Source organism: Acipenser ruthenus, chromosome 25 (assembly GCF_902713425.1).
Source record: "Acipenser ruthenus chromosome 25, fAciRut3.2 maternal haplotype, whole genome shotgun sequence".
Taxonomy (NCBI): Eukaryota; Metazoa; Chordata; class Actinopteri; order Acipenseriformes; family Acipenseridae; genus Acipenser; species Acipenser ruthenus.
This window is the reverse complement of record NC_081213.1, coordinates 18,559,314-18,584,775: the sequence shown is the minus strand read 5'-3', so window position 1 is coordinate 18,584,775 and position 25,462 is coordinate 18,559,314. Positions and strand designations below refer to the sequence as shown.

At 36.8% G+C, this 25,462-nt stretch overlaps 2 protein-coding genes and 1 pseudogene across 2 annotated transcripts; 1 reads left to right on the top strand and 2 right to left on the bottom strand.

Moving 5' to 3' along the window:
* Positions 1-2,570: 2,570 nt before the first annotated feature.
* On the bottom strand, positions 2,571-5,603 carry LOC117413945 (U6 snRNA-associated Sm-like protein LSm3). Its single transcript, XM_034023422.3, has 4 exons — positions 5,520-5,603; positions 4,833-4,943; positions 4,398-4,493; positions 2,571-2,730 (listed from the first exon to the last, which is right to left on the bottom strand). Exons 1-4 carry the CDS (start codon positions 5,538-5,540, stop codon positions 2,650-2,652), a joined length of 309 nt encoding a protein of 102 aa, XP_033879313.1. The 5' UTR covers positions 5,541-5,603; the 3' UTR covers positions 2,571-2,649.
* A 44-nt stretch (positions 5,604-5,647) lies between these two features.
* Positions 5,648-13,168, top strand: LOC117412311 (gamma-glutamyl hydrolase-like; annotated as a pseudogene).
* A 646-nt stretch (positions 13,169-13,814) lies between these two features.
* LOC117964015 (ankyrin repeat and BTB/POZ domain-containing protein 1-like) lies at positions 13,815-23,715 on the bottom strand. Its single transcript, XM_034906174.2, has 12 exons — positions 23,454-23,715; positions 21,994-22,056; positions 21,564-21,619; positions 20,467-20,611; positions 19,897-20,056; positions 19,549-19,594; positions 19,111-19,227; positions 18,484-18,599; positions 18,071-18,169; positions 17,676-17,843; positions 17,113-17,313; positions 13,815-15,700 (listed from the first exon to the last, which is right to left on the bottom strand). Exons 1-12 carry the CDS (start codon positions 23,507-23,509, stop codon positions 15,494-15,496), a joined length of 1,434 nt encoding a protein of 477 aa, XP_034762065.1. The 5' UTR covers positions 23,510-23,715; the 3' UTR covers positions 13,815-15,493.
* Between the last annotated feature and the right edge of the window lie 1,747 nt (positions 23,716-25,462).

Below are 25,462 nucleotides of genomic sequence, written 5' to 3'. Positions count from 1 at the left end.
ATACATACATCATTGGATAAAACCGTATCTCTGCAATTCTTCATCTGATGAAGTATTTTAAAATATATATATTGTGTGTAGTTACAATGAAAAACAGCAATTGCCACAAATGTAATCACATGCTCCTTACCGTCTTTCTACTGAAATGTAACAAATAAATATTTGGAACATCTTTTCAATACTGTTGTGTTTATTCCACCATCAAAAAAAAGTCTATTTGAGCTTTACTTGTGATAAAACATTTGTGTACTGGATTTTAAAACATACAATCAGCAATGGATTGTTTGCTCTTTTTTTTTTTTTTTGGAATAAGACGTGTCAGATATTTATTTATTTACTGGTTTAGACTATAAATCAGTAAGTACAGGGTATGAAAAAAAAAAAAAAAAAAAACACAGACACTAAGAAATATGTTAATGGATTGGCAGATTTCCCTTAAGACGTTTTGGACAGAAAAGAAAGGCCAGTTGTTATAACCACGGACCACAAAATTCCATGAAACCAGTATTTAAAACCTTAATAAATCTAGACTCCAAGACCATAGACATTTTCTGGACTTTTTTAAAACCCATCTGGTATCTCCACTGTGAAACATTACTGGCAGAGGACAATTATGCATTTAATCAGTGCCGTTGATTAAATGCAGATAAAATAGCTGGCTTGTAAAAGTTCCAACGTACATTATACATAAAATGTTCCGATTCTATTTATTATTTGTTTATTTAGCAGACGCCTTTATCCAAGGCGACTTACAGAGGCTAGGGTGTGTGAACTATGCATCAGTTGCAGAGTCACTTACAATTACGTCTCACCCGGAAGACGGAGCACAAGGAGGTTAAGTGACTTGCTCAGGGTCACACAAGGAGTCAGTGGCTGAGGTGGGATTTGAACCGGGGACCTCCTGGTTACAAGCCCTTGTCTTTAACCACTGGACCACACAGCCTCCCCCCCATCAAAGGCCAAGGGTGTACAAGATGGATATTTTGCAGAGCTCAGCCAAAAAAGTAATATTTACTATGAAAGTTGTTTCACCTTTAATAGAACTATTATGGGTATATTTACAGAAATGAACTTGTCTACTGCCAAACAAATAAATAATTTATTTATTCTTTTAACATGACCTAGAATAAAGATGGTGCTCAAAGTTGCAAAATCTAAGTTGCACAAGTGGATCTGCCTAGGATTCGATACAGCATTAGACAAGTTAATTTCTGCAAATATTCCATTAAAGGAACTTCTGTATTAAGTGCAAAGGTTTTTGAAAACATAGCCTACAGTAGCAAAAAAGTAACACACATGCTAGCACTTATTTCAAGCCCAGTGGAAGACCCAATACTGGGTTAAAATAAAAATAAAAGCAAATTTCTTTCACTTTTATAAAGTAAGATTGTTCAGCTGAATGGCTATTACATGTTCAGTCAGAAAAAACAAGCTAAAGCATGAAAGTAAAAGGTAGTTAAAAACAAGTCAAGCATACCAGCTGTATTTGCATGCAACAGTATCTCACACATGTCTTGCAAAATCATAGAAACTTTCGTAAAGTACAGTGCTGCTGTGGTGAACCACTGGCAGAAGTGAGCAAAATAAGCATTTTCCTGTTATAACTTGCAGTCCAAGGGGTATAAACCGTGGTATGCTGTCGTTGCAATTATTCAGAGCGGTTTTGGGACCTGATGCTCCAATAGCGAGTTATCGTTTTTCTATAAAAGTGATTTTACCTGGCATATGCTTGCTTTGAGCTTATCTGAAGAATCTTCCGTTCTGCGATTCAAATCATGTCACAACGTGACCTTTCAACGCTGCTAGCCTCACCTACTCAGTCAGGTAAATTCAGATTTTGAGAAAAACTAACTGAACTCAACAGCCACCCTCCTGCAACTGTGTGAAGAATTCAGTTTATACCTAAAACAACAGTGCCCTCTGCTGGTCTAATCAAAGTGACTGCTGTAGATGTTACTACAGAAACTAAAGATCTTACAATTGTTTTAAAACAACTTTACTGTACTAGGAATTAACAATGAAGTATATTTAAAAGAAAAGAAACATGTTGCTTATAATTGCAAATAGATTTTTAAAAACCTGCACACCAGAAAAACAGTTTGTAACCCTGAAAATACCCCCAAATAACAGATCACCTGATATGGCCTGTTATGGTAAACAGCTATACAATACAAATGTTTTGACAATAAGGCTTTGTTAATGTCTTTCGTGTTATGTTACTAATGCTCTAAAATGATGAGTAGTATGTAACGGTTGGTGCCATTGTTTTTAATCCAAGCTAGTGTGTAGGGAATGAAGTACACAATGTATTTTCATTAAAATACAATTCCTACAAAGCCTCTCACACTGTGCAAATAAAACTATGAGCGCACCACCATCCAAAAATAAAGCCCATTCTTAGATACATTAGTCTGTTAGGCAACTTTTTTTCTGAAATAAAAGGACAGCTTTGTAGTTTTATTTTAGTTTTTTTTTTTATATTTCTTTGTTCTTATGGGAAAGTTGATTTCCTCCAAAATACCAAAAAACAAAACCTCAATTCAAGAAATGTTGGGTTACATTTTTCTAAAAAAAAAAAAAAAAAATTCCACTCCCAATGGGGAGCACAGTTCAACAAGTTGGATCCATTCTCTCCCAGGATGTGTGCATCTAGCCAACTCTCAGTGGAGGAGCTACCAGTACTACACCATCCCCTCGAACAAACAGCATTGGGATGTTCCTCTTTGTGGACTGGAAAAGAAGAGAGAAACCTTTAGCAAATGCATATCCTATAGTAAAACTTGTCTTTGACAGTTCCATATCAAGACCAGCTTATTTAGCTTCAGTACCTTTCAGTCCCAAAGACAGTATTCTAAATTAAAATGCATTGAAGACATTGAAAAAGACATCCAGTCAAATCATTTATCATTTCATTTAGTTTTTTAGTATATTTCTTAGTATTGTAAAGCAGTATTTTTTTTTTCTTCATTGAACTGCCACCAGGTGACAACTGTGTACTACAAGGAAACTAAAGCCCGAGACAGACAGGTGCAGTGCGGCACCACTGGGCATTTTCACAGTGCAGTACCGCTAGTCTGCACCCGGACACACAGGAGCAGTATGCACTACGCGGTACAGTAGTTGTCAGTACCACACCATAGGCTATGTACTCTAATACAATTTGCTGACATGATTAAAAAATGATGCAGGATGCAGACAGAATTAAAAACCTACAGTGGTTTGTAGAAGTATTCACCCCCTACCAATCATGTCACATTTTGTTGAATTACAAACAATGTATGCACAGTTTTTCAAACAACCTTTTTTTTTATTCAAAGCTGTAGTGGTTAAACTGAACACTGTTATATGAGGAGGAGGTTAAAATGTCAGCAAAACTTGCAAAGAAAATGTACAAAATGAAATTTACTGGTTGCATAAGTATTCAGCCCCTTAAATCAGTACTTGGTAGAAGCACCTTTTGCAGCAATTATTGCTATCAGTCTTTTTGGATAGGTCTCTACTAGCTTTGCACTAGGATAGTGAAATTTTTGCCCATCCTTCATGGGAAATCTGCTCCAGTTCTGATAAGTTTTGATATTTTATTTAACATCATGCAATCTAGAAACTACAATATGGTATCTCAAAAGTCTACCAGAAACTACAATAGTACAGTATTTCATATTAGATTTCAAAATGTCACATTTTTCAATTTGTGGAAAACTACAAAGCAGTATGTAATTTCAATACGTCAACGTAACATTAATAATTCTGTAAGCCATGATGCTAAACTTTTGGTCATAGCTGTAATGCCCCCCCCCCCATATAATCTACTAAATAAAAACACTGGTCTGTTTTTCAATGTCATTTTTCTGTCATCTATATGCAGGTGTATGAAATGAGCGATCTGAGCTTAGCAAAGAAACATATAATACGTTGCAAACAGTAAGTAGCCTACTACTAAAGTGTTAGAAAATAGCCTTTTACAGCCAGATATTTAGTAAAAATAGTAGTGAACTACAGAAATAATTGAAAAAAGGCAGGAAGGATGCTTATCAGGGGCAATGTACAACATACTGACTTCCCTGTCCTTGTATGAAATATGGGAGGGATCAAACACTCCAGGGTAACTATCACGGACACTTATCTGCTCCGTTATTGAATCGTATTTTATCATATACTTGTACTTGCTACAACCAGTCATTGTATTTTATCTTGCTCTTAATTGTATTAATACTTGTACTAGGATTCTGGAAATGTATTTTTGTTTACGACTAAGTCGCCCTGGATAAGGGCGTCTGCTAAGAAATAAAAATAATAATAATAATAATAATAATAATAATAATAATAATAATAAAAAGGGATGGCACTAGTTCTAAAAAGACAGTATAAAAAATATGAAAGATTTATTCAAAACTTACTTTATAAATTTCTTCATACGTCTCCTCATCAATTTCTACTGTGGTCACAGTCTCTTCAACATCACCCAAGATCATATTCAAGTGCTGATCATAAGCCTGCAATAAAAGAGAACTTGGCTTAATGCAAAGAAATATTTCTTTACTAATTTAACATGCCAATCTGGGGATCAAATATCTCAAATTATGCAATATTTGGACTTACAGATTTTATTTTTTCTGCTTCCATATCTGTCTTAAATTTAAAAGCAGTGCAATTACCATGTCCAGTTTAAAAGACAATCCTTGGTATCAGTTTACAATATTCATCCCCAGTTTAACTCCCTGTACACTATTTTAACAGAGAATCAGTATTCAGATAATATTCCTTGTCATTCAGTCAATAGGCCTTCATCTTTTGGAGATTTGCAGATTGATATTGTTATTTACAGTACTTACGTGTAGCCTTCCTCTGAGCTCTCTGTCATTTCGCATTTTGACATAAATGCGCTCATCAAGACTAAGCCTGATGAGATCCAGCGGTTCCTCAACAGTGTTGGAAGTCTGTTGCTAAAAACAACAACACAAAAGAGGGCATAATCTTGTAAGGTCTTGTGTACATATAATCTCTATTTAAATACTTTAATACAGCACTGAACTACAACTCACAACAGGTCAAACCAACTCAAACAATAAATCTGAAGTTTACAACGGTTTCTCTGTAGTTATTATAATATTACGTATATGTTATAATACAAACGGTACCTGCTGTATTGAATTACAAAATTCAATAGCGGTACTGATTAGTTAACATCAATTCACTCAACAAAAGCATGTATCCGTGTATTACTATCGATACTGTAATTTTACTCAATTCATATTTTTACACATACAAGCCTTCCAAAAGTAAACTACATATACAGACACAATTACAAATACATAACGTGTGTGTAGTTTTTGAAAACTCATTAACCCGCTTCCGTGGTGTCATTCATTGGCAATAATAAAACAAGAAAACAACGTATATCCAAACAAGTAACCATTTTTGAGTTTCCATATCAATTTAGATTTTTGTTTTACATGCCACCGAACAAAATGTATTTGCCATTTTAAATAAACACTTGAAATAAAAAATATATACTTTACCTGCTCTACTTCGTCCGCCATCTTTCAAATCACAAAAGGAAAGCCTCGCGGGATTTTATATAGAGAACGGGATTTAAAACAACGCGTCTGTTACGCAACACAGTCCGCAGGCGCTGTAAGCGTCCTGAAGCTCCCAATTTGAGGCAGATGTTATTGGGTCTATAATTTTATTTCATTATTATTGTGGGCCGAAATAATAATTATTGTTAGATTAAATATTGTTAGATTATTGTTCAAACAACCTCACAGATATTGGACATTTGGTCATTCGTATTCAGTCCATTCTAATTCTTTCAAAAACAGGTTTAAAATAGTTTATTCTTTTTTTTCATTCATTTTCTCAAGAATAAAATTATAAATAACACACCATGGCATAAAAAAAGAAAAGTGAAAAGAAAAATGAAACGGGCCATGTTTAGTATAGCGAACCATCTCTCAACAGCTTGACTTGAGATTCCAAAATGCATTCAATTCCCATAAACATTATTGGAGAGCATCGTGCGTATTTATCATTGGTCCTCAATAGGTTACATTGTCACGTAGCTTGTGCCCCAAAAAAGGACCGTGACAAAACGATAAATGAAATGTACTGTATGTGCGCACTTATGTATCAGTGTATGTACTCTGGTTTCTACTTAAACAAACTTCCGTAAGGGATTCGCAAAGGTGGGGTGACAGGGTGTGCTTGTCATAACGGGATGATGCTGTTCTTGTTTAATCACGTTTTAACCATATTTGATTGACTGTGTTGTCAGGATTCTTTAAATTAGAACATTTCAAACAACAAGCATTCGATATGTGTTCGTCGGCTTTAGTTTTTTCTGTTGTTACTAGTTTTACCTTTGTGTTGTGCTGTTTTCTCCTGCCACAACCAGTGTACCCTTGCATCCGCCTCAACAACAGACCTATCATTGGTAAGTGAGATTCACACTATTCAATCAATATATCGTGTTCTGTACCGTACCGACTAACACAATCAACAGTCAGGAAGGAAGACTTTCATTTTTTTCAGAATCTAATTTTGTCCAATGACATAAACAGGCACCTGTACCGACGCCATACGCACATATGTCAATAAAGCCATATGTAGTACAGTCGCCGACAAAAGCTGACACCCTGCACGTATAGGTAATTCAAGAAAGCATGTTAAATATAAGCCGTTAGAGAGCATTAGCCATTAATTAATACGACAAAGACCAAAATTGTTTAACAAACAATCTTTATATATATATATATATATATATATATATATATATATATATATATATATATATATATATATATATATATATATATATATATAATGTTCATGACAGAAGTATTGGTACCCCAGCTTTACTATGTGTCCGCCTTTTGCTTTTATTACAGCTTTCAGACGTTTATGATAATTCTTAACCAATATGTTTCATCTTGTTGGTGAAATCTGTGCCCATTCTGCCTTGCATATTTCCTTCAGCTTAGACAGATTGGATACACAATGCATGCTTGGCTGCAGCTTTTTTGTGCACTATAAATCCTGGTGCTTTGAAATTGCTTTTGTATTTTTAAGAAAGATTGTTAAACTACCAGAAATTGTGTATTTTGGTCTTTGTCATATTAATTGGTAGCAAATGGTCACTAAATGTTTGTATTTAATATGTTTTCTTTAATGACCTTATATTAAGTGTAGGGTATCAATAATTTTGTATGTGACTGTAACAATCTGCTTGATATATATCATTAGATTCTTAATTATTAATTGCCGGAAATACATTCAGAATAGTAGCACATTTTTCATGAAACACCAAATGCCAAAATACAGACTGTATTTATTGCTCTCAAAATGAAATGTACGGTCAACATATTTTTCCTGGTCTTTATGCATGTATTCATTCATTTATTTATTAATTTATGTCTTCATTTATTTTTTTTATATTTTGCTCACTGCAAACCCCCCTACACACCACCACTTACAGTATAAACATCCCTGTTCTCTTGCCACACCTATAGGAGCATGACATATTTATTGGCTTTTTCATCATGAGTTTGAAATCAAAGGGTTAAAAAAGTAGAGTGGCTGTTCTTTCATTTAATGCTTGTCTAAAGGCTTGCCAACAAAGAACTGATGTAAGGTATTGACTGTAATGACTCCACTCAATAGAGGGCTTGCTGTGTCGTAACACTTCTAATTAATCATTTGTGTTCCTGAGGGATCCTGGCACAAGAAAATCAAAAGAGCGACCTCCACCCTCAGGGGATATCTTACATTGCTGCTTCATATGTGAAACACCTGGAAGCAGCTGGAGCTCGAGTGGTGCCTGTGAGGTAAGGATGTGACACTTGTGTGTTCTGACCCGCAGTGTAGTGAGCATACCACGATCAGTAAGCTTCTCATTCCTTCAGTCTGTAGAATGGCCCATGAAGGCATCACTCTTGCATTACGCATCATGACTCAAACTGGCTTGCAAAAGAGAGATGCTGTTTTAAAATGTTACATAATGTCAGTCGTGGTAATTTCATATCCAGTTAATCAAGTGTTTTTTGTCCATTGTAAATGTGACAGTGGCACTGCTAAAGTTCTTATTTTATTGAATTATACATGTTTTTTTTTTATTTTATTTTAATTTGCACCTTTTTATATTGGTATTTAAGCCACACTTAAATCTGTGCTGGAGGAACATTCACTCAAACTTTGCTGCCCTTCTTCCACAGAATAAATCGTACAAAGGATGAATATGAAAAACTTTTCTACTCCATAAATGGGTATGTGTTTCATTTCAGAATATATAACTTCAGGGAGTTTTATTTTCATTTTTATTTTTTGAGCTGCTGTGTTCTACAGTCATCTCTTTACGACTCAAGCTGCAACCTACATTGAAATCAGCTTGTCAATATGCCATTCTATAAGGAAGCTCATGCAACTGGGACTACTTGTTGCAGTAGGAGGTGGTCATGATATCTTTAAGCCATGTAATAGCCCAGGAAGGAGGAAGTTAGGGGATTGCCTCAGTTATATAGTAACAGTTGCAACTACAGCCAGACCACAAAAGTGAACATTTTAATCATGTTATGCTGTTTGTATGGCTGGGTGAAGTTAAAACGACTGTCCATTGTTTCAGGTTGTTGCTACCAGGAGGAGAAGTGGATATTGAAAGATCCCAGTTTGCCAGAGGGGCGAAGATATTCTATGATCTGGCAATAAAGGTATTTTTAAAATGTGTTTTAGAACATGTTTGCACTGCGACTGGCTCATCTTAATACACCTGCCCCTAAGTGTTTAACATTTTGAATGCATTGTTATCTTATGCTTCAGCCATTTCCTGCTAGATATTTGACTGGGAGTTATTTATTGAAAGTACAATTATCGGTTATCTACAGGTAATGACCACTGGATATTAATGCAGTGGATTGCCCAGGCTGCTTGAATGAAGTTGTCAATATGTGGTTTATAACATATGTTTAAATTGCAAGTCTATAATTTTGTAATTCACAAAGCATTTACCACTGTGCTAAGCTGCCACAAAGCTGTTTTTTTCTTTTTCCTAGGCCAACGATGAATCTGACTACTTTCCAATCTGGGGAACATGTCTAGGATTTGAGCAGCTAACAGTTCTCACCAGTGGCAAAAATATTCTGACTGTAACAAAAACAGAAGGAGTCGCTCTCCCGTTGACATTCACTCAAGCTTTGACCTAGGGATTGCACTTACTTGAAATGTGGCACAGTTGCATTACTTTGCTGTCATCTGCACTGTATAAAAGACAGCTCGTTGGTCAGGTCCATTACAGACAACCTGCTGATTTGCCTCTGCAGCAAGAGCTTATGGCTGGGAGTCAAGAATTACAACAGCACTCCAAGCAAATGGACATCACATTAAACCGCATATAGACTGAACACAGTAATTCCGGGTCTAATGCTCTGCCTAATGATTAAAAACAGCTAAACTCATAACACTGATCAACACATTAGCTTTTAGTTTTACCTAAAAAATAAAATAAATTCAAATTAAAGGTGTAGCTGATCTTTTTTGGCATAAATCCAGGATGTGCAATTTTAGTTTATTTGACTAAAATACTTCCCTTATCCTTTATCGTAAAAGAACAAATTAAAAAGGCCAAAAAGTTCTTTGTTTTTAGTATTAACATGTCTGTTGATTCTTTGTTTAGCTGCCAAAGAAAGCAGGCTGTTTAAGACGTTTCCCAAGGACTTGTTACAAGCGCTGTCTACAGAGAACATCACAGCAAATTATCACGACTGGACCCTTTCTCTGCAGGTGAGTACAACATTTTTGCCATAATTTCACACCAATAATTGGTACCCTAATTTCCTCTTTGGTGTAGGCTTATAGATTTGGATGTTTAGAAAAACACTTGGATCTACATCCACCAACAAAGAGTTTCACGAGACGTATCTGGGATTTTTGTGGTGAAGTTTTTTTTTATTTTTTTATATTGACACATTATTGAACACTGGGCCAGATTATCATAGTCTTCTGATGCAGAAAAATGTCAAAGATCATCATTAATTTCATCTAGAGAGCAGAATGGCCTCTCCCCTTCAGGTAGGGACAGCTGTCAGTAACCAACCACTTTCTTCCCCTAATCACAGACTAGTAAGATGCTTGACCCTGTAGACATTGATGAGGTGAAGTGCATCAGATTTCCTGGAAGGCAAGATCCAAACTGATAACTTTCTTTTATTTAGTATAGTGCCAGATGCCATGCTTTAAAATTAAAATAGATGTTTGCAGTGCATCATATGTTTCTTTCGAAGCTGCACATTTGAGACCTATATAGTGAAAGCATGTGCACGGCAGGTAAGATTTATGAAAGAATTTTGTTGGCTACAACCACTTTAAAATGTCCCTCTTTGGTAATAGCTGGCCACATTCCTGCAATGTGTTTTTCTTATTGTTTGTATATCTTCTCTACAGAATTACACCAACAACAATAAGCTACAAAGTTTCTACAAGATTCTGTCAACCAACACAGATGGACATACAGAGTTTATATCCACAATGGAGGGTAAATGGGTTTCTTTCAATTGGTCTGTAGATTTGTGTTCTTTTATGCCTTGTAATCCCTATCCCTATTTCTAGTACATTTTTGCTTTTCTTGTGGGTTACCCCTGCTAAAAGCAAAGAATGTACTCCAGCCTTTAATTCACATTGCATGTTATTGTTAAAAAAAATTGCATGTTCATTTTATAAAATAACCTTGAATTATGTTTGGATCTGTTTTTTTCAAATTTGTTCACCTTTCCAAAAAAGGGTGGTATAACTAACATGAAATTCTTTATGTTCAAAATGGATGCTAAATATTTACTTTTTATATATAGAAAAAGCATGTCAGAGAATTAATGCTAATGTAAATACTGTACATATGTAATACGTACATATGGTCAGTTCAATAGCAACCATTAATCAATGCTTGTGCTGATGAGGGTTCAGTGAAAATACGTTTTCAACATAGAAGAGGGACAAAATGTGGATCATTAAAAAGCTCTGTGGTTTTGTATGCACAGATTTGATCTAACTATTGTTTTGTTTCTTGCAGCTTATAAGTACCCTTTCTATGCTGTCCAGTGGCACCCGGAGAGGAATGCTTTCGAGTGGGTGCAGAAGACATGGCTCACTCCCCTTCTGCTGTGAAAGCATCAATTTACACAGCCGACTTCTTTGTAAATGAAGGTATCACCTGTATTGTAACTGCCAGTGTTTTTTAATAGACCCCCAGGTTTCCACGTCATTTTGTTTTATCAGGTCTTAACTACTTGATGTAGTCTCTTATGGTTTTGCCTGGCTTGACTTTGGAGTAACCAGTTTATTACGCAGTCTTTCTAAATCTTTATTCACTGATTTGTTTTTTATTCCTAAAACAATAAGAGACACTACAGGACCCTTAAGTGAAATGCCTGTGTAGTTTAGTTCCGGTTTGGTAAATTGGTTTTGCCTTTTTTAATTTGAATAGCCTTCTAACTAACAGATTCCCTGTTCTTCACGTTACAGCCAGAAGAAACTTCCACCACTTTGCAACTAAGACTGAAGAGGAAGATGCCTTGATCTATAACTGTTGTCCGGCTTTCAAGGGGCAAGACGTTGCATTTCTGCAAAAGTATTACTTTGATTAAAACCCCTTCTCTTTACATAATCATTCCAGTGTAAATCTATATACCTTTGTTCTTGTTTTCATTCTTTTTAAAATGGTGTTGTCCTTCTACCAGGGGTGTTAGTTACAATACTTAACTATAATTAGAAACCTCAGAACCTTCATCCAGCAATGAAGAAGCGCTGTTGCAGGACACTACCACTCAGTAGATGACCGCCGAACAGATTAAATATTTAGCTTTAAAAAACAAACTAAACAGAAGGAAGGCATAACATTAAAGTAAATCTGTACATTTACTGGTTTGTAATCGCAATACAACCCTAATCGTCAGGCATTACCTTCCTGACATGGGTAATGTCCTCAAATCAGGGTTCTGTTGCTTTATTAACACATACTGTAGTGGAGGCATGCATCATAGACACTGAGCCCCATTAACACACAGCTAACCCAATCAAGACAAAAGTTCATATTTATCTGCTGCACTGTGGTTGTCATCTGCTGAGCAGACTAGTTACCAAACCCCTAGTTGTGAGGAAAGACAATGGACAGAATGCTCTGTTCTATAAAGAATACTGACCGCTGAATGTCCCCCTTTGAGGGGATTCACTGCTGCCACTATTGTATAGTAGGACTATAAAGAAACCTGGGAATAAAGTTAGAGAAGCATTTTAACCACAAGTCTTTGTCAATATCTTTCTTGTTGGTATACAAAACTGACAAAATAGACATTGGTCTATTATTACAGGTTTTTTTTTACAAAGCTGTATCTTTTATGATTGAGTGATTAACATTATGGATGCAATTTAGTAAGCTTTCATTTCAAATATATAAAAAAGTGGTTATTTTAGATTTTGTTAAATGTCATGTCTATTGTAGTTAATCCTTTAATCAGATTTTTTTTATAATTTGAAATTCCTTTTAATGCAATTTGATAGAATTGGAGAAGAGCAAAGTTACAATTGAAACATGATTATGTAAAAAAAAAATCTAATCTAGAATTTAAAGCATATATTGTCATTAGTAAGTTCTTACAATCAGTATTTATTATAGGAGTTTTAAAATTTATACCTATTTAACATGCATGAAACCAATGAAAGATACTAATCAAGCATGTACAGTTTTGCTTGTCTCATTTAATTGGGTTGCAAACTCATGAAACCAGTGTGGTATTGCAGTAAAATATTGTACAGTACTGTGCATGTGGTTATTAAGCTTGCACATTCCACAACCATGGCTGTATTCCTAAAGCTTTAATTGGAGCCCTTTGCATTCACCTGCATGCAGTAATTAAGAGTTGTAATCTGCTACTAAAGGCGAGTATCATTTGAGAAGGTTTGCAAATTCACATCCATTTGTCCACACACTAAACACATCGTTTTGACATTGTATTTATAAAACAAACTTGTGTGTAAAGATTTGGTGAATTAAAACCAGTTGCAAAAAAACAAAAAACAAACAAAAAAAAAAACAACCTAGTGATGAACCCTTCTGTAAAATGTTAGGTATTTTACTGTGTCTTTTCTATTGTAATACTGCAATAAAGTGGGATGTCAGTGGCTACAAGTATCTGTATGTTTCTCCATTCTTCCTTAAAACTGAACATGCATACTGGTGAAGCATTTTCTATATAAATGTTATGCACGTACAGGATGTAGACACTACTTTTTGGAGGCCAGTGTGTATGTACAGTATTGGGGCATATTTAGGGTCTGCTGGTACCTGGATTGGAGGTGAAATGTAGTTCCTATGGTGCTTTTTATTTTGTACCCAATTTTCTGTATGCACTGGTGCAAAGGTCTGATTTTTGGGCGCTTTGGTTATATGGGTGCAGTTTGTTCAGTGTTGCCAACATTTACACCCATTAATATAAATAGATGTGCAGAGAAACTGATATGGATTACTGACTGGTGCTAAAAGCAGCATAAATTCATTTATTGAAATAAAATAATGTTAATGAAGCTAAAAAAGTTAAGAAATGAACTCTGTTAGCACTTCTTTAAATACAATACGTGTGGCAGTAGCATCCTTGGGTTAAGTCAGTGTACCTCAATGCACATACAGTAAGACAATCAGACTGCAAGCTATATGGGCTAGTCTGGTTATAAATTCCATTAAGGTTTTGCTGACTTCAAAAAGACTCTTTTCAAAGACCTTTCCACACCTAAAACCAACGAAAATTTAAAATGTTCAAGAAATAATAAAGAAACAATGAGAGGTTCGTATATTTTACTTATTTCATCTCATGCACCCAGTTTATTCATATTTCTAAACTTCTTCAAATGCTTTTTTTTTTTAAATAGTGTGTAGAATAGCTTTTCTGTTAATACCACAACAGCAGAAGCAATTACATGAAAATAGCCATCCTGTGCTTTTATTGCTAAGTGCTGTCAAATTCTATTAATAAATTGAAGATCCCTTCTTTGACATAATTAGTTTGCTACAGAAAAAATAATCCCAGTAATTGTACACATTAGCAAATTGGTTAGTATATCTATGAATAAAGTTACCTGACAAATCATTACTGCATGTATCCATAATCTAGGCTGTCACACAACTCATATTTCCAAGTCTATTTTACAATAGAAAGGTCAAACTGTTGGATAAGCGGTATATATTATGGTAAGATACTAACCCTCTTTATTCTTCCAACATGCTTAAATTAGTGTTTGCCTCGCTCAAAGAATGCATTGGATTATCTACTGTTTATCTAATATCACAAAACTGTTTTCTCCAGTTTCATAATCACTCTTCTGAAAGGAGTGTTACAAAACTAGAAGTTCAGGAGTTTCATTCAAGGATCAAGTATTATTAAAATCGGCAGTATTATAACATTATAGTTAAATACATGGTATTATTGGGCTTTGTGAAATTCTCCCATGTTATACAGTCACCAAATGAGAGGCTTGACATATTGTTTGTATAGGGTTTTTGTGACGCAATGCTAGAAAAATAAAAATCCTACTGGTTTCTTGATTAAAACGTCTTTACAGGCAACTTCTTTATCTGTTTTTGCTGATGTTCCTTCCAAATGTTGGAAAGGATTAAAAAACATTATTTCATATTTATTTGAAATAATGAAGACCATTTCAGTTTTTTGACATTCCAAAAAGCAGGGTTGTGGCTTTTGGGACCTAACAAAAAGGCAAATACTTAAATTCATATAAAACAAACGGTATTAAATGCCAAGTTTAGGTGTTTTTTTTTCCCCCCTACTACTACTGTAGTAGTTAAATCTGAAAAAATGCTTTAAACAGACCTTAAAATCTGCACTCATTTGACTTCATTCTTGATTGTCAAAAATGTTAATTCTATAACTAAACGGACAAAACATTAGCAATAAAATGTTATAAAATTTGAAAATCCCTGAAATGTACACAAACGTATGTGGAAACAGTTGCGCAACTAAGTAGCCGGATCTCAACTAAGTATTGCATTGACCAACATGCCCATGAAGACAGTCTGAGTCTTCAAGCCTGCCAAACTATGAAACATAATGTGACAAGCTACTCACTTACAGTAGCTCAATTCACAGAAACTTCCAACACTGGACAAGACCCACCCAATTTCCAATGCGCTGGGGCTACGCATGGCGGGATTTGGTAGCAGGTTACTAGAATTTTTTGGCTAGTCACTATCATCACTTCATATACCCTCAGATAAGCTCTATAGACCTCTGTTTTAGCAGTGAGGTGTGACTGCATAAAGGAACTGGTGGCATCCGAATAAGGTTGAGGGATTTGTGCCAAGACCAAGGACTCCTAAGGAAAATGTCCTGGAAGTGGGAGTGGGAGGAGGATTGTGGGGTTTACTACTGCTCTCATCCTCGAATAAAAGCTTAATATTATCATTTAGGCTTGTTTAATTATTTAGCTGCTCTCGGGCCGCTCCTCAGCAGTCGAGTCCGATGCTGCGGAGCAGCTGCTCCAGGGCCTCCAGTTTCTGGTTGGCCTCCTCGATGTCGCTGTAGGTCTGCACGTTGCCGGTGATGTGAAAGCGGATGTCGTCGACGAGCGGGACAGAGTCGGTCTCCTGTCGTGCCTCCACTGCGTCCGCATCCTCCTTGATCGCCTCGGCAAACTCCTCCATCTCTATCAGCTGCAGGAGGTACAAACAGAGACTGCAATGTATTATAAAAAAAAACTAAGATAGACACAAAACTCATGAAAATTAAAATGATACACCATTCTTATGCTTGACTGTGTATTGCCTTCATTTTAAAAGGCAAATCAAAATACATCATTAGCTTTTATATCTTGGAATGGACATGCTCTGAGCTCAGGATTGCGTCACATGCGAGTCATTTAATGTTAAGCAGCCTACATCTGTGTGACTTAAAGAGTAAGTAGCGGGGTTCCAAAACATAGAGCGTGACACGTCTCCACGTGTTGCTACAACTGTTTAAATAACATCCCTGTCATTTTTCTTTTCATTGTTAACATCCTGACAACTTTTTACACTTAACTTTAACGTTGGTTTCAAAGTTATTTTTAAAAAAAATGTCTGCTCTAGTGCACTGATAGCGCAAGGATTATTGCCCACATTGTCAAACAGCAATAACTATCCATGATGTGGTCCGGAATAGAAAAGTCTGAGCACTTTTTTTTGTTTTGTTTTAATCGTTCTTCCTGCAGTGATTTAGAGTACAGATCTCAAACCCCAGTGCACTAGAGCGGACATTCTGAAAAGAGCTTTGAAACAGACTTTAAAGTTATAAGTGTAAAACGCTGTCAGGATGTTAACAATGCAAATACATTACAGGTATGTTATATAAACAGTTGTAGCAACATGTGGGGACGTATAAAGCTATATTTTTCGGAACCCCACTACTTACTCTTTAAGTGCAATTTCTGCTCTCCAACAAAGGTGTAGTGTGACAGACTGGCTCGCAGTGGTGAAGTGGATGACGTCACGGACCAGGAAGTAACTGACACCAAAACAGTGGATGGGCGGGTGAAGCTGAATGCAATTGCGTTCAGCGTATTTAATAAACAAACAAATGATTTTAACCAAACACAAAACAAAAGGGCACGAGGGCCAAACGAATAAACAAACAAACAAGTAAGTGTTGTGCTGGATAATCCAGCACTTTTTAGCGATTGTTTTTAAATGTTGCTCGGTCTCTCCGCTCCCCGTACTCTCCTCTGTACACCCAGCCTCGAGTGCAGAGAGCTGCAGGTTTATATACTCTGGCCGAGGGATTAACTAGTTGTTAATTATCTTATTATCCCTCGGCCAGAGTCTGCACGCGTTTGGTAAGGATGCATGACTGTCAGCTAGTTAAATAATCAGGAGCTGATCAGCCATGCATCCTCACGGGGTTTTTAAATATAATAATAAAAGACGCTGCGCTTTTACCCGCGCCGCAAACAAAAATACAAATAATAATAAATAGGGGCGGGACACTCTGCCACATGTAGACACAACTTTCCATGTTAATGTATGATGGGCCAATGGAATACCTCCAAAAGCTAGCAAGTCCACTAAAATCACAGCAAACACATACAAACCTTCTCTATGATCTTGGCCATGTATTCAGTGCACTGGTCCTCAAGCCGCGACAGGCGGAAGAGCTTCGCTGTTTTCCAGATGTTGACAACGTTGTCTTGGTGGAGGGTCTGTGCCAAGGTTTTACCACAGAGCCTCTTCAGCCCCGGCAACAGGTACATGTCGGCCACACACAGCACATCATAGGCGTTCTCTGGAGACAGCTGGGGAGGACAGGCAGACACACTCAGAGACAGACGTGCGCTAAAGACGGTTTACTCCCCCGACTGGGGAAGTACACTCAATGTATTACCCAATGAAGCTTAAGATAATTGTCCTTGTATAAAAGACACCTTAGTAAAAATTTTAATTACACCTATTCGTTCACTGTATATTTCAGTTTCTACCCTTGCATTACAGCAGTCAAAACAACTCTCTTGGCAATTCTGTTGCAGCTGCCTAGCGAAGGAAAGGAAACCATCCAGCAGTCTATGTCTTCTCACATGACGGACAGTAAAACTATTGTTCGTATTGATTTGGTTAGCGATTGAGCGTCAGGGTGATCTGGAAGAGCCTTCTGTTTTACCTCGGTGTCGTCACTGTAGATGTAATACAGGACCCTGATGAAGATGTCCTTCGTGATGTTGTGCAGGGTCACTGCAGGGATGCTGGGCTGAGACTGCAACGCTTCACTCTCGCAAAAATGATCCTCCAGCAGGGCCTTGAAATAATCACTGCGGCCACAGAAAAAGGCCTGTTGGGAGGATAAAAGATTTGTAGAGTTTTGTGAACCTGAAGAAAGTATCATACAATTGAGACCTAAATAAAAGACACTTGTATCTAGTATAGGCTGCCTTATTTTAACTTGATGCGCTGGGCTGATAAACTAAAAGCTTGTTTACTACACATTACCCAATATATTTATTAAGGATGGTCATTTTTCCCAGCATCCAGTATTTTACTGGTGGCAACCACACACACCTTATGACATAGGAAGTCATAGCCTTCAACTCTGAAACAGACGTCAGGGGAGCTTGTAAAGTTGTCAGTTCGGTCAAAGGGCAGCTCCCCAAATCCCACCTAGAATACAGACAAGGTAAATCAATTACACTTACACACTAACACACACATATACAGTAATTGCACGTATTCAATAATGTGGCTCAAAACTGACTGCTAATTATTAAGTGTACTTAGGTTGAAATGAACTTTTCTGTGAAATTGGTCTGCTCTTTTATATTGGCCACACTTGACAGGTCGTGTCAGTATATTTGAATGCGGCTGAAATTCATAGAAATGAGCAACTTTAACGATTAGAGCCAATTAAATCCCACGAATCACAGGCCTCCCTGTCGATATTCTTGCAGTGAGCAGATAAAATCACAAGCCCATACCCTGAGTTCAGCAGGCAATGCGCAGTCTGCTAATATAGCTAGGTCCTCCTGGAGCTGGAAATTATTCGGTGGTTCCAGTGTCAAGACTTTCACACAGGTCCCTGGCTTGGAAGACACTGCAAGGTAAAAGCCAGTATTTTACATTGGCATCATAGGAATGCATACCCAAGCACTCTATGTGGGGACAGAAGTTTAACCTGTGGGGCCATTTTATTGCCCAATATTAAAATAATCACACCTTCATGGCTTAAAATGCTTCAATCCTAATTGTGAAGATTAATGCTTTTGAATCAAGGTTTTAAAATCTGTAAATGACAAACACTTAGATTTTTTACAGAAGCATTTGTCTTCTAAAATAACCCTGCTATGGTCGTCATTACTAGCACACCAAAACCAAGACAACAGAAACAAATTGTCCCTATGCAAAAAACTACAGTATAGTGAAAATAGAAATCCAGCCCCATGTCATTGTGGTTTGAGGGTCACTGTTCGCTGTAAAAGGGATTATAGTTGACCTTTGTGGATAACAAAAAACAAAACCTCAGAACTCAGACCTACGCTGGGTAGGCTGCTGAGCAAGAAATGGTCCTAAATACACAAGTAAAAGATATGTTCAGGAAGGCTTACCAAATTCATAGACCTTTTTGCATTTATTCTCCAGTTCCTCTATGAGGTCATCTATTTTGCACTGTTTGGCGAGTCGTATGCAGTCCTCCACATACTCCACATCAATGTCCAAACGGCCTGCATAATGGAGGGAAATCCAGGAACTGTACTTCAGATCGTGCAAAAAAAAAAAAAAAATCTGCACAAGCAACCCAATTACAATAATATTTTCAAAGTAACATATATTGAGATTTAAAAATCCCTTAGAAATTATTGACTAATTCAGTGACACGTGACTGAAAACAGTTCCCACAAAACAGCCACTAGTCACTCTTGCTGTCAACAGTCAAATAACTGTCCTCTGACCTCACATCCCAGGATGCACCCTGTGTTGAAAAAGTGACCAATGCACTCAGCTGCACCTTCTTTAATTATTATTTGGAGTTTTATCATACTTACCAGTATAAAAGTACTGCAAAATTGAGCAAAAAGCTGCTGGGTTTATCTGGAATTTAAAATAAATGTAATATGTTATTGTCGAATATACTATAACCTATATAAATACTGTCCTCATTATATATTTCTGAACATGAAAAAATAACATCACAACATTTATTACCCCCAAGCTGCCCCACGGTGGCTCTGAACCGTTTATAGTAACAGGGCAGGTGTTTCTCACTTCAGATTTGTTTTATTTACCCCCCACTTACTGAAGAGGTCAGGCTGCTTTTTCTTTCCAAAGAAAGAGCAATGATATGCAGAGACAGATTGTACCCAACAGGCTGGTTTTATTGAATGAAATCCTACCAGTGGGTGTTTCAGGGCAATGATGCTCTTCCCTTTCCACTTCGTTTCAAACATCTCATTGAAGTAGTCAGAACGCGCGCTGAGGATGCAGCGGTGAGCGGTGAAGGTTTTTCCGTGGACGATGAACACAATATCACTGTCGTTATCTTTCTCAAGAAGTCTTAAAAAAAAAAAAAAAGGCAGAACGTTATGCCATACTAAATTGCCACATTTGTTTCAGAAAGGAAAAACGCACTGATAAAGTTTCCAAACCACAAATAAACAACTCAGACATTCTGCAATTGAGTTGTTTTTTATTCATTTTAGAACTGTAATTGATCTTTCGTTTTTCCAAAGAACATAACAATTTGCCCATCGGTCTTATTCATTGGGATCCTTCTAGAATTGAATGGATGATGACCTAGAATCAATTAGCTATTACTAACCGGTCAAGCATCCTCTAGTTAGTAACTTTCCAAGTGCTCTTAAGTTCTGTTAACATAAACCGCGGCATATCTTATTGTCACCATTTAAAAGAGGGGTTTAACCAGAGTGATCTACCCCCTACTCTACTCCACACTGGACACACACCTCTGCAGGAAGTCATCGTAGTAATCCCTCTGCTTTCCCTTGGCTGTGATCTGCTTGTATTCCTTCAGTAGCCTCCTGATCGTATCGCTTAGGGCGCCATACAAACAGCGTTCTCTGTCAAACGTGTTCGCCTCACATTTCGCACCTGCAGAAAAATGAATGTTTATTTATTTATTAATTTACACACAATTGGACAGGAGAAATATGTATCTTCTAACTGCGGTGAAACACTGGCTCAAGGAGGTGATTGATTTATCAAATGCAGCAGGTTAATGGCTGGATTTTTAAGTACAAGTATCTCGCCATATAACCCAATAAGTTAAAGTTCAAGGGTTCGATGCTGTGATGTCACAGGTTTAGAAATGTATTACATAAGATTACATCAACAAGGAGACACCATTTCTTGGTTAAAATGAAACAAAACGTGTAGGGGTGTCAAATATCCGTGAAGACAGTTAGGGACAGCTGAAATAAGGTTGCACCAACAACAGCTATGATCAGCGGTCCAGATAAGCTGCGTACCTGCTGTTTACGAATTTTAAAAAAAATAAGAAATACAGACTAAATTTACGTTTCATGCGTAAACATACACATAGCAATTTTGCTGCACCCTGCCCTACAGTATTTATCGAGGTTACTCATGACTTCAAGGTAATGTTGCATTTTACCCCCTGAAAATACATTTACTCTCTCAGTGTTCAAATTAGAGGTTAAGTTACTCCCAGACCCGAAACCTTATCTGGAGCGTTGGCTATGATCAAACCTCTTCCTTTTTTAGGTTTAAAAAGGTAACTCATAACAAACAGTGGACTGTCAACGGACATCACAAATGCTTGTTCCTAGTTCTGTTGCTCCAATACTGAGATTTTTTTTATCACTTTCCCTCTTGCTCAGTTTAACTGGCTGCCATCGTGCTTGTTTCTTTGGTTCCTGGTTCATGTCATATGTGACATAAAAGGATGTACATTTATACCAACTTGTGCTGCACTTTTAAAGGTAGTTTATAGTTCTGGTTCACTGAGAAGTCCTCTCCTTGCTATAGACTAAGTCAGCCTACCTTTGATAAATTAAGACCATGCAATCTTAATTCTCCTTACCGTTCCCCAGCAGATACTGAACCAGCTCCTCATGACCACACAAGCATGCATAATACCTATTAAGAAAGGAGGACAGAGATCAGCCAAAAATGAAATACATAAATCACAGCTATCAAAATTATAAACTGCAAATGCTCAACACAGCCTGTCTTCTCTCAAGGCTATGTGTTAGGCACTGTCTGAAAACTGCTCTGCCATTCTCTAAACACAAGGGGGAGAAGTAATCTATCACTTTCTTAGCTTTTAAAACTCTGTATTACAGAGAACTGCTGTTCAAAGATTAATCCCCCTACTTTAACCATTGACTCACTGTTATTGAAGCAATTCATTTGACCTCACTGAGCTCTTGTCCTCCAAGATGCAAAACTGGATGATAGAATCAATCATAGATTAAATAAAGCCAATGACACAGATAAAAAGCAATGCTTACAATGGGGTACTGTCCCATCTATCTCGGACATTCAGTTCCACATCTCTCTGCTCGACAAGGTACCTAAAAGCGAAAAACAGACGACATTCTGGTTAATTTTCATTTTTCAGTGGCTTTACCAAATAACACTCCTCAACCCAAGTGGGTCCCTAATATGTATCTGCTGCAGAAAGTGAATTTATAGTCAAGTGGCAGGATAAATGGGCATGCCCTGAGTCAAAGTGCAAATAAAGTCTGGAACACAGGTTCTGTATAGGAGATGGGAAAATATTGTTGTGCTAAAGAGGTAAGAAATTATTTGGAAAGTCTTGATAAATCACCACAAAACACAAAACAGAGACTGCTGTACTTAGTAAGGAGGAATTGGGTCCAGGTTGCTGACACAGGTCCTACAGGAATCAAGGAAATGTAAGAGAGAGAGAGAGAGAGAAATAAAGAAAGACATGGTTGTATGCATGCCAATGCTTAATGCCTTGCTTGCTTTCTCCAATTCTGACAGCTCTGCACTATCTGAGGCGGTCAGCTGTTTTTCCTCTCTCTGATGGCCAACATCCAACACTAGATATGTTTCAGGGCGGCAGACTCACTGTACTCTAGATTATTACTCAAGGCTAGTTTTGCTAATTATTATTAACCAGTTATGTGACCTACAGTATGGTGCATTCCAAGATTGCATTAGGATAATACTGCCCCTCGTTTACTGTTTAAATGTTTTATTCAAATGTTAATTCCAAAAGTATTGTTACTATTCAAGCAAGCCACTGCCACATCCAAATATCATTACCTTTCTGTCATTAGGATTGTACAATTTTGTTCTGCAGCTATTCACCAAACTCTGTTGTAGTAGTATAGTACCTAAACAATTATTTGTATCATATACCTGGTATGATGTCTCCATATCAACTGCTCAGGTATATATATATAAAATATATATATAAAAAAAGGAAAGGACGACCAAAATATATTCAACATAGGGAAGGGACACCTGATAACGTTACTAGTGGTAATACATTATTTTTTAAAACGATGGTTATCTATTGCCAGCAAACACCATATGTGTCAGTTTTTCAGTGCTGCCTTCCGATGACTTAGGAAACTGCACTGGTAAATAGTATACGACTGCAGTTTGTATTTAGAGCAGTTCTTCCGCGAGATTTAAATGTTTACAATACGGCAGATTCACTGTTACAAACAAAATGAGAATTGCAGAATTTCAAAAATAAGGTACCCAGAACCACATTAGAATTCCAAAGCGGGTCTAGAAGCTTCGCAACATAAGTTTACAATGGAGCCTCTAAATTATATAAAATGCATTATTATTGGGAAACGTTGAATTGGCATTTCTGTACATCGAGGTACACTTTGCTGGTAGTAGCATACCGTAAAACAGTAACGTGCACGACCCAGCTAAAAATAATACTGTAGACAATCCCAGAGCTGGCTGCGTGCAAAACACTTACCTAACTCTTGAAACGTCGCCCTTCCTACAGCTTGTAAACAAATCATTTGCGTCCATCGCCGGAGAGTTTTCAGTACTCTGAAATGCATTGAAACTGCAGGCCTGCGTTTGTCAGTGTTGATTACAGTGCTTTATACACTGTACTGTATGTATCGAATATGGCTTGAAACCGGTTTAGTATTTATATACACAACAACCTTCTTCACTTATCGCTTTGCTCCCGTGTCTCAGCTGTTTTCAGCATCTGCTACTCAATGTAAACACAGAACAGAGAAAGAAAAAAGATTCAAGTAGACCCCCTCCATGTTATATGGGATTCAAGAATATAGTGACATCTAGAGGTACGGAGAAGAAATTGATATAGACCGACGTAAGCATGAACCATGTAGGAACATTTATACAGAATTCTAGGAAGGCGGCATTTAGATTTGCTGCTGATACACCATGTGTAAAGTCTGAAAGTGTATTACAATGAAAATCCTTTAAACCACAGGTGTCTCATTGTACTTGTCCTCTTTGATTGTAAATACCATTGCAATGTATTATGCATACCGGTATTTAAAAATCATCTTTATTTTATTTTAGATTTTTTTTTTTTTTTGGAATTCGTCTGGCACTATTTTATTAAATGCATCTTTAACCTTTGAATGGCACTACCTATTTTAGACCAAAAACAATACAATATTTAGAAGAATATTTAGGGTCACTAGACTAGACAGTCTTGAACAAAGAAGACTACGCGGTGATCTGATTTAAACATTCAAAATCCTAAAAGGCATAGACAATGTCAACCCAGGGGACTTCTTTGACCTGAAAAAAGAAACAAGGACCATGGGTCACAAATGGAGATTAGATAAAGGGGCATTCAGAACAGAAAATAGGAGGCACTTTTTTACACAGAGAATTGTGAGGGTCTGGAACCAACTCCCCAGTAATGTTGTTGAAGCTGACACCCTGGGATCCTTCAAGAAGCTGCTTGATGAGATTCTGGGATCAATAAGCTATTAACAACCAAACGAGCAAGATGGGCTGAATGGCCTCCTCTCGTTTGTAAACCTTCTTATGTTCTTAAAACAAATTTAGATCATTCTGTTCACCAACGTAATGCGCTCGATCAAGCAATACCATTCCAAACCACACGATGGCAGCGCTGCTCTACCATTAACTCCCTTTGCCAATTCTTTTGTCAGTTTTTTAAACCTGTATTTTGCATTTCAAGCCACGACAGATAGTATTTTTAATATTGCACATGGTATCCACGGCATAATCTAAAGCTAATTGTCTTAATATGGGATTTCAATGCATTTTCTTTAAAATCCATTGATCATTAACTCACCATTACCTTGATTCTCAAAAGCATAATCTTGTACTTATATCTTTTTTTTTTTACCCCTAATATTCAAAATCTTTCATTTCTTAACATTTCATGTCTGCCCAGAATTATAACCTATTTCAGCAGCTGAGATGATGATATATATGTATTTTAAGTGGAATAATATTTACTGGTAACATCTGAGATCTGCCAACCTCTTTATCCTTTGATTAAATGCCCATATATTTTGTAGACAATGCCACCGGTGTCATTTTGTTATCACAATCTGTATATCACACTTATAATTGTTTCTGTCTACAGAGAACCCCTTATCCACTTATGAAACTTGTTTTGGATATATTTTAGCACACATTGAGAGTATCAGAATCCTTTGCTATATGGAGGCATCTGTCTCTGTCAAAGGTACATTTTCACACTTTGCATAGAGTGGGCGTAATTGGTCATGGTGTTGAGTGTCAATAATTTGTCTGTGACTTTTTTTTAATAGTAAATGTCTTCACCGAATAGCACAAATACGTTTTGTGTGTGTATGTGTGTGTGCAGACCCTTATAAATGTTTACTATAGTAAAGGCACAGCAAAGTGTAATAAAGCATAGTAAAGCACAGGTAAGCATTCTGAAGAATAGCAAGGTATGGTAAAACATAAAAAAATAATTGCAAACTATGGTAAACTATG

Coding starts and splice junctions, on each gene's coding strand:
- LOC117413945 (XM_034023422.3), bottom strand. CDS start 5,540: ATGGCGGACGAAGTAGAGCAG. Junction 4,944..5,519: donor TGGCGGACGAAGTAGAGCAG/GTAAAGTATATA, acceptor TGTTGTTTTTAG/CAACAGACTTCCAACACTGT. Junction 2,731..4,397: donor CGTATGAAGAAATTTATAAA/GTAAGTTTTGAA, acceptor CTTCTTTTCCAG/TCCACAAAGAGGAACATCCC.
- LOC117964015 (XM_034906174.2), bottom strand. CDS start 23,509: ATGGACGCAAATGATTTGTTTACAAGCTGTAGGAAGGGCGACGTTTCA. Junction 18,600..19,110: donor CAAAAAGGTCTATGAATTTG/GTAAGCCTTCCT, acceptor TTTACCTTGCAG/TGTCTTCCAAGCCAGGGACC. Junction 15,701..17,112: donor TGGCCAAGATCATAGAGAAG/GTTTGTATGTGT, acceptor TACCTCCTGCAG/CTGATAGAGATGGAGGAGTT.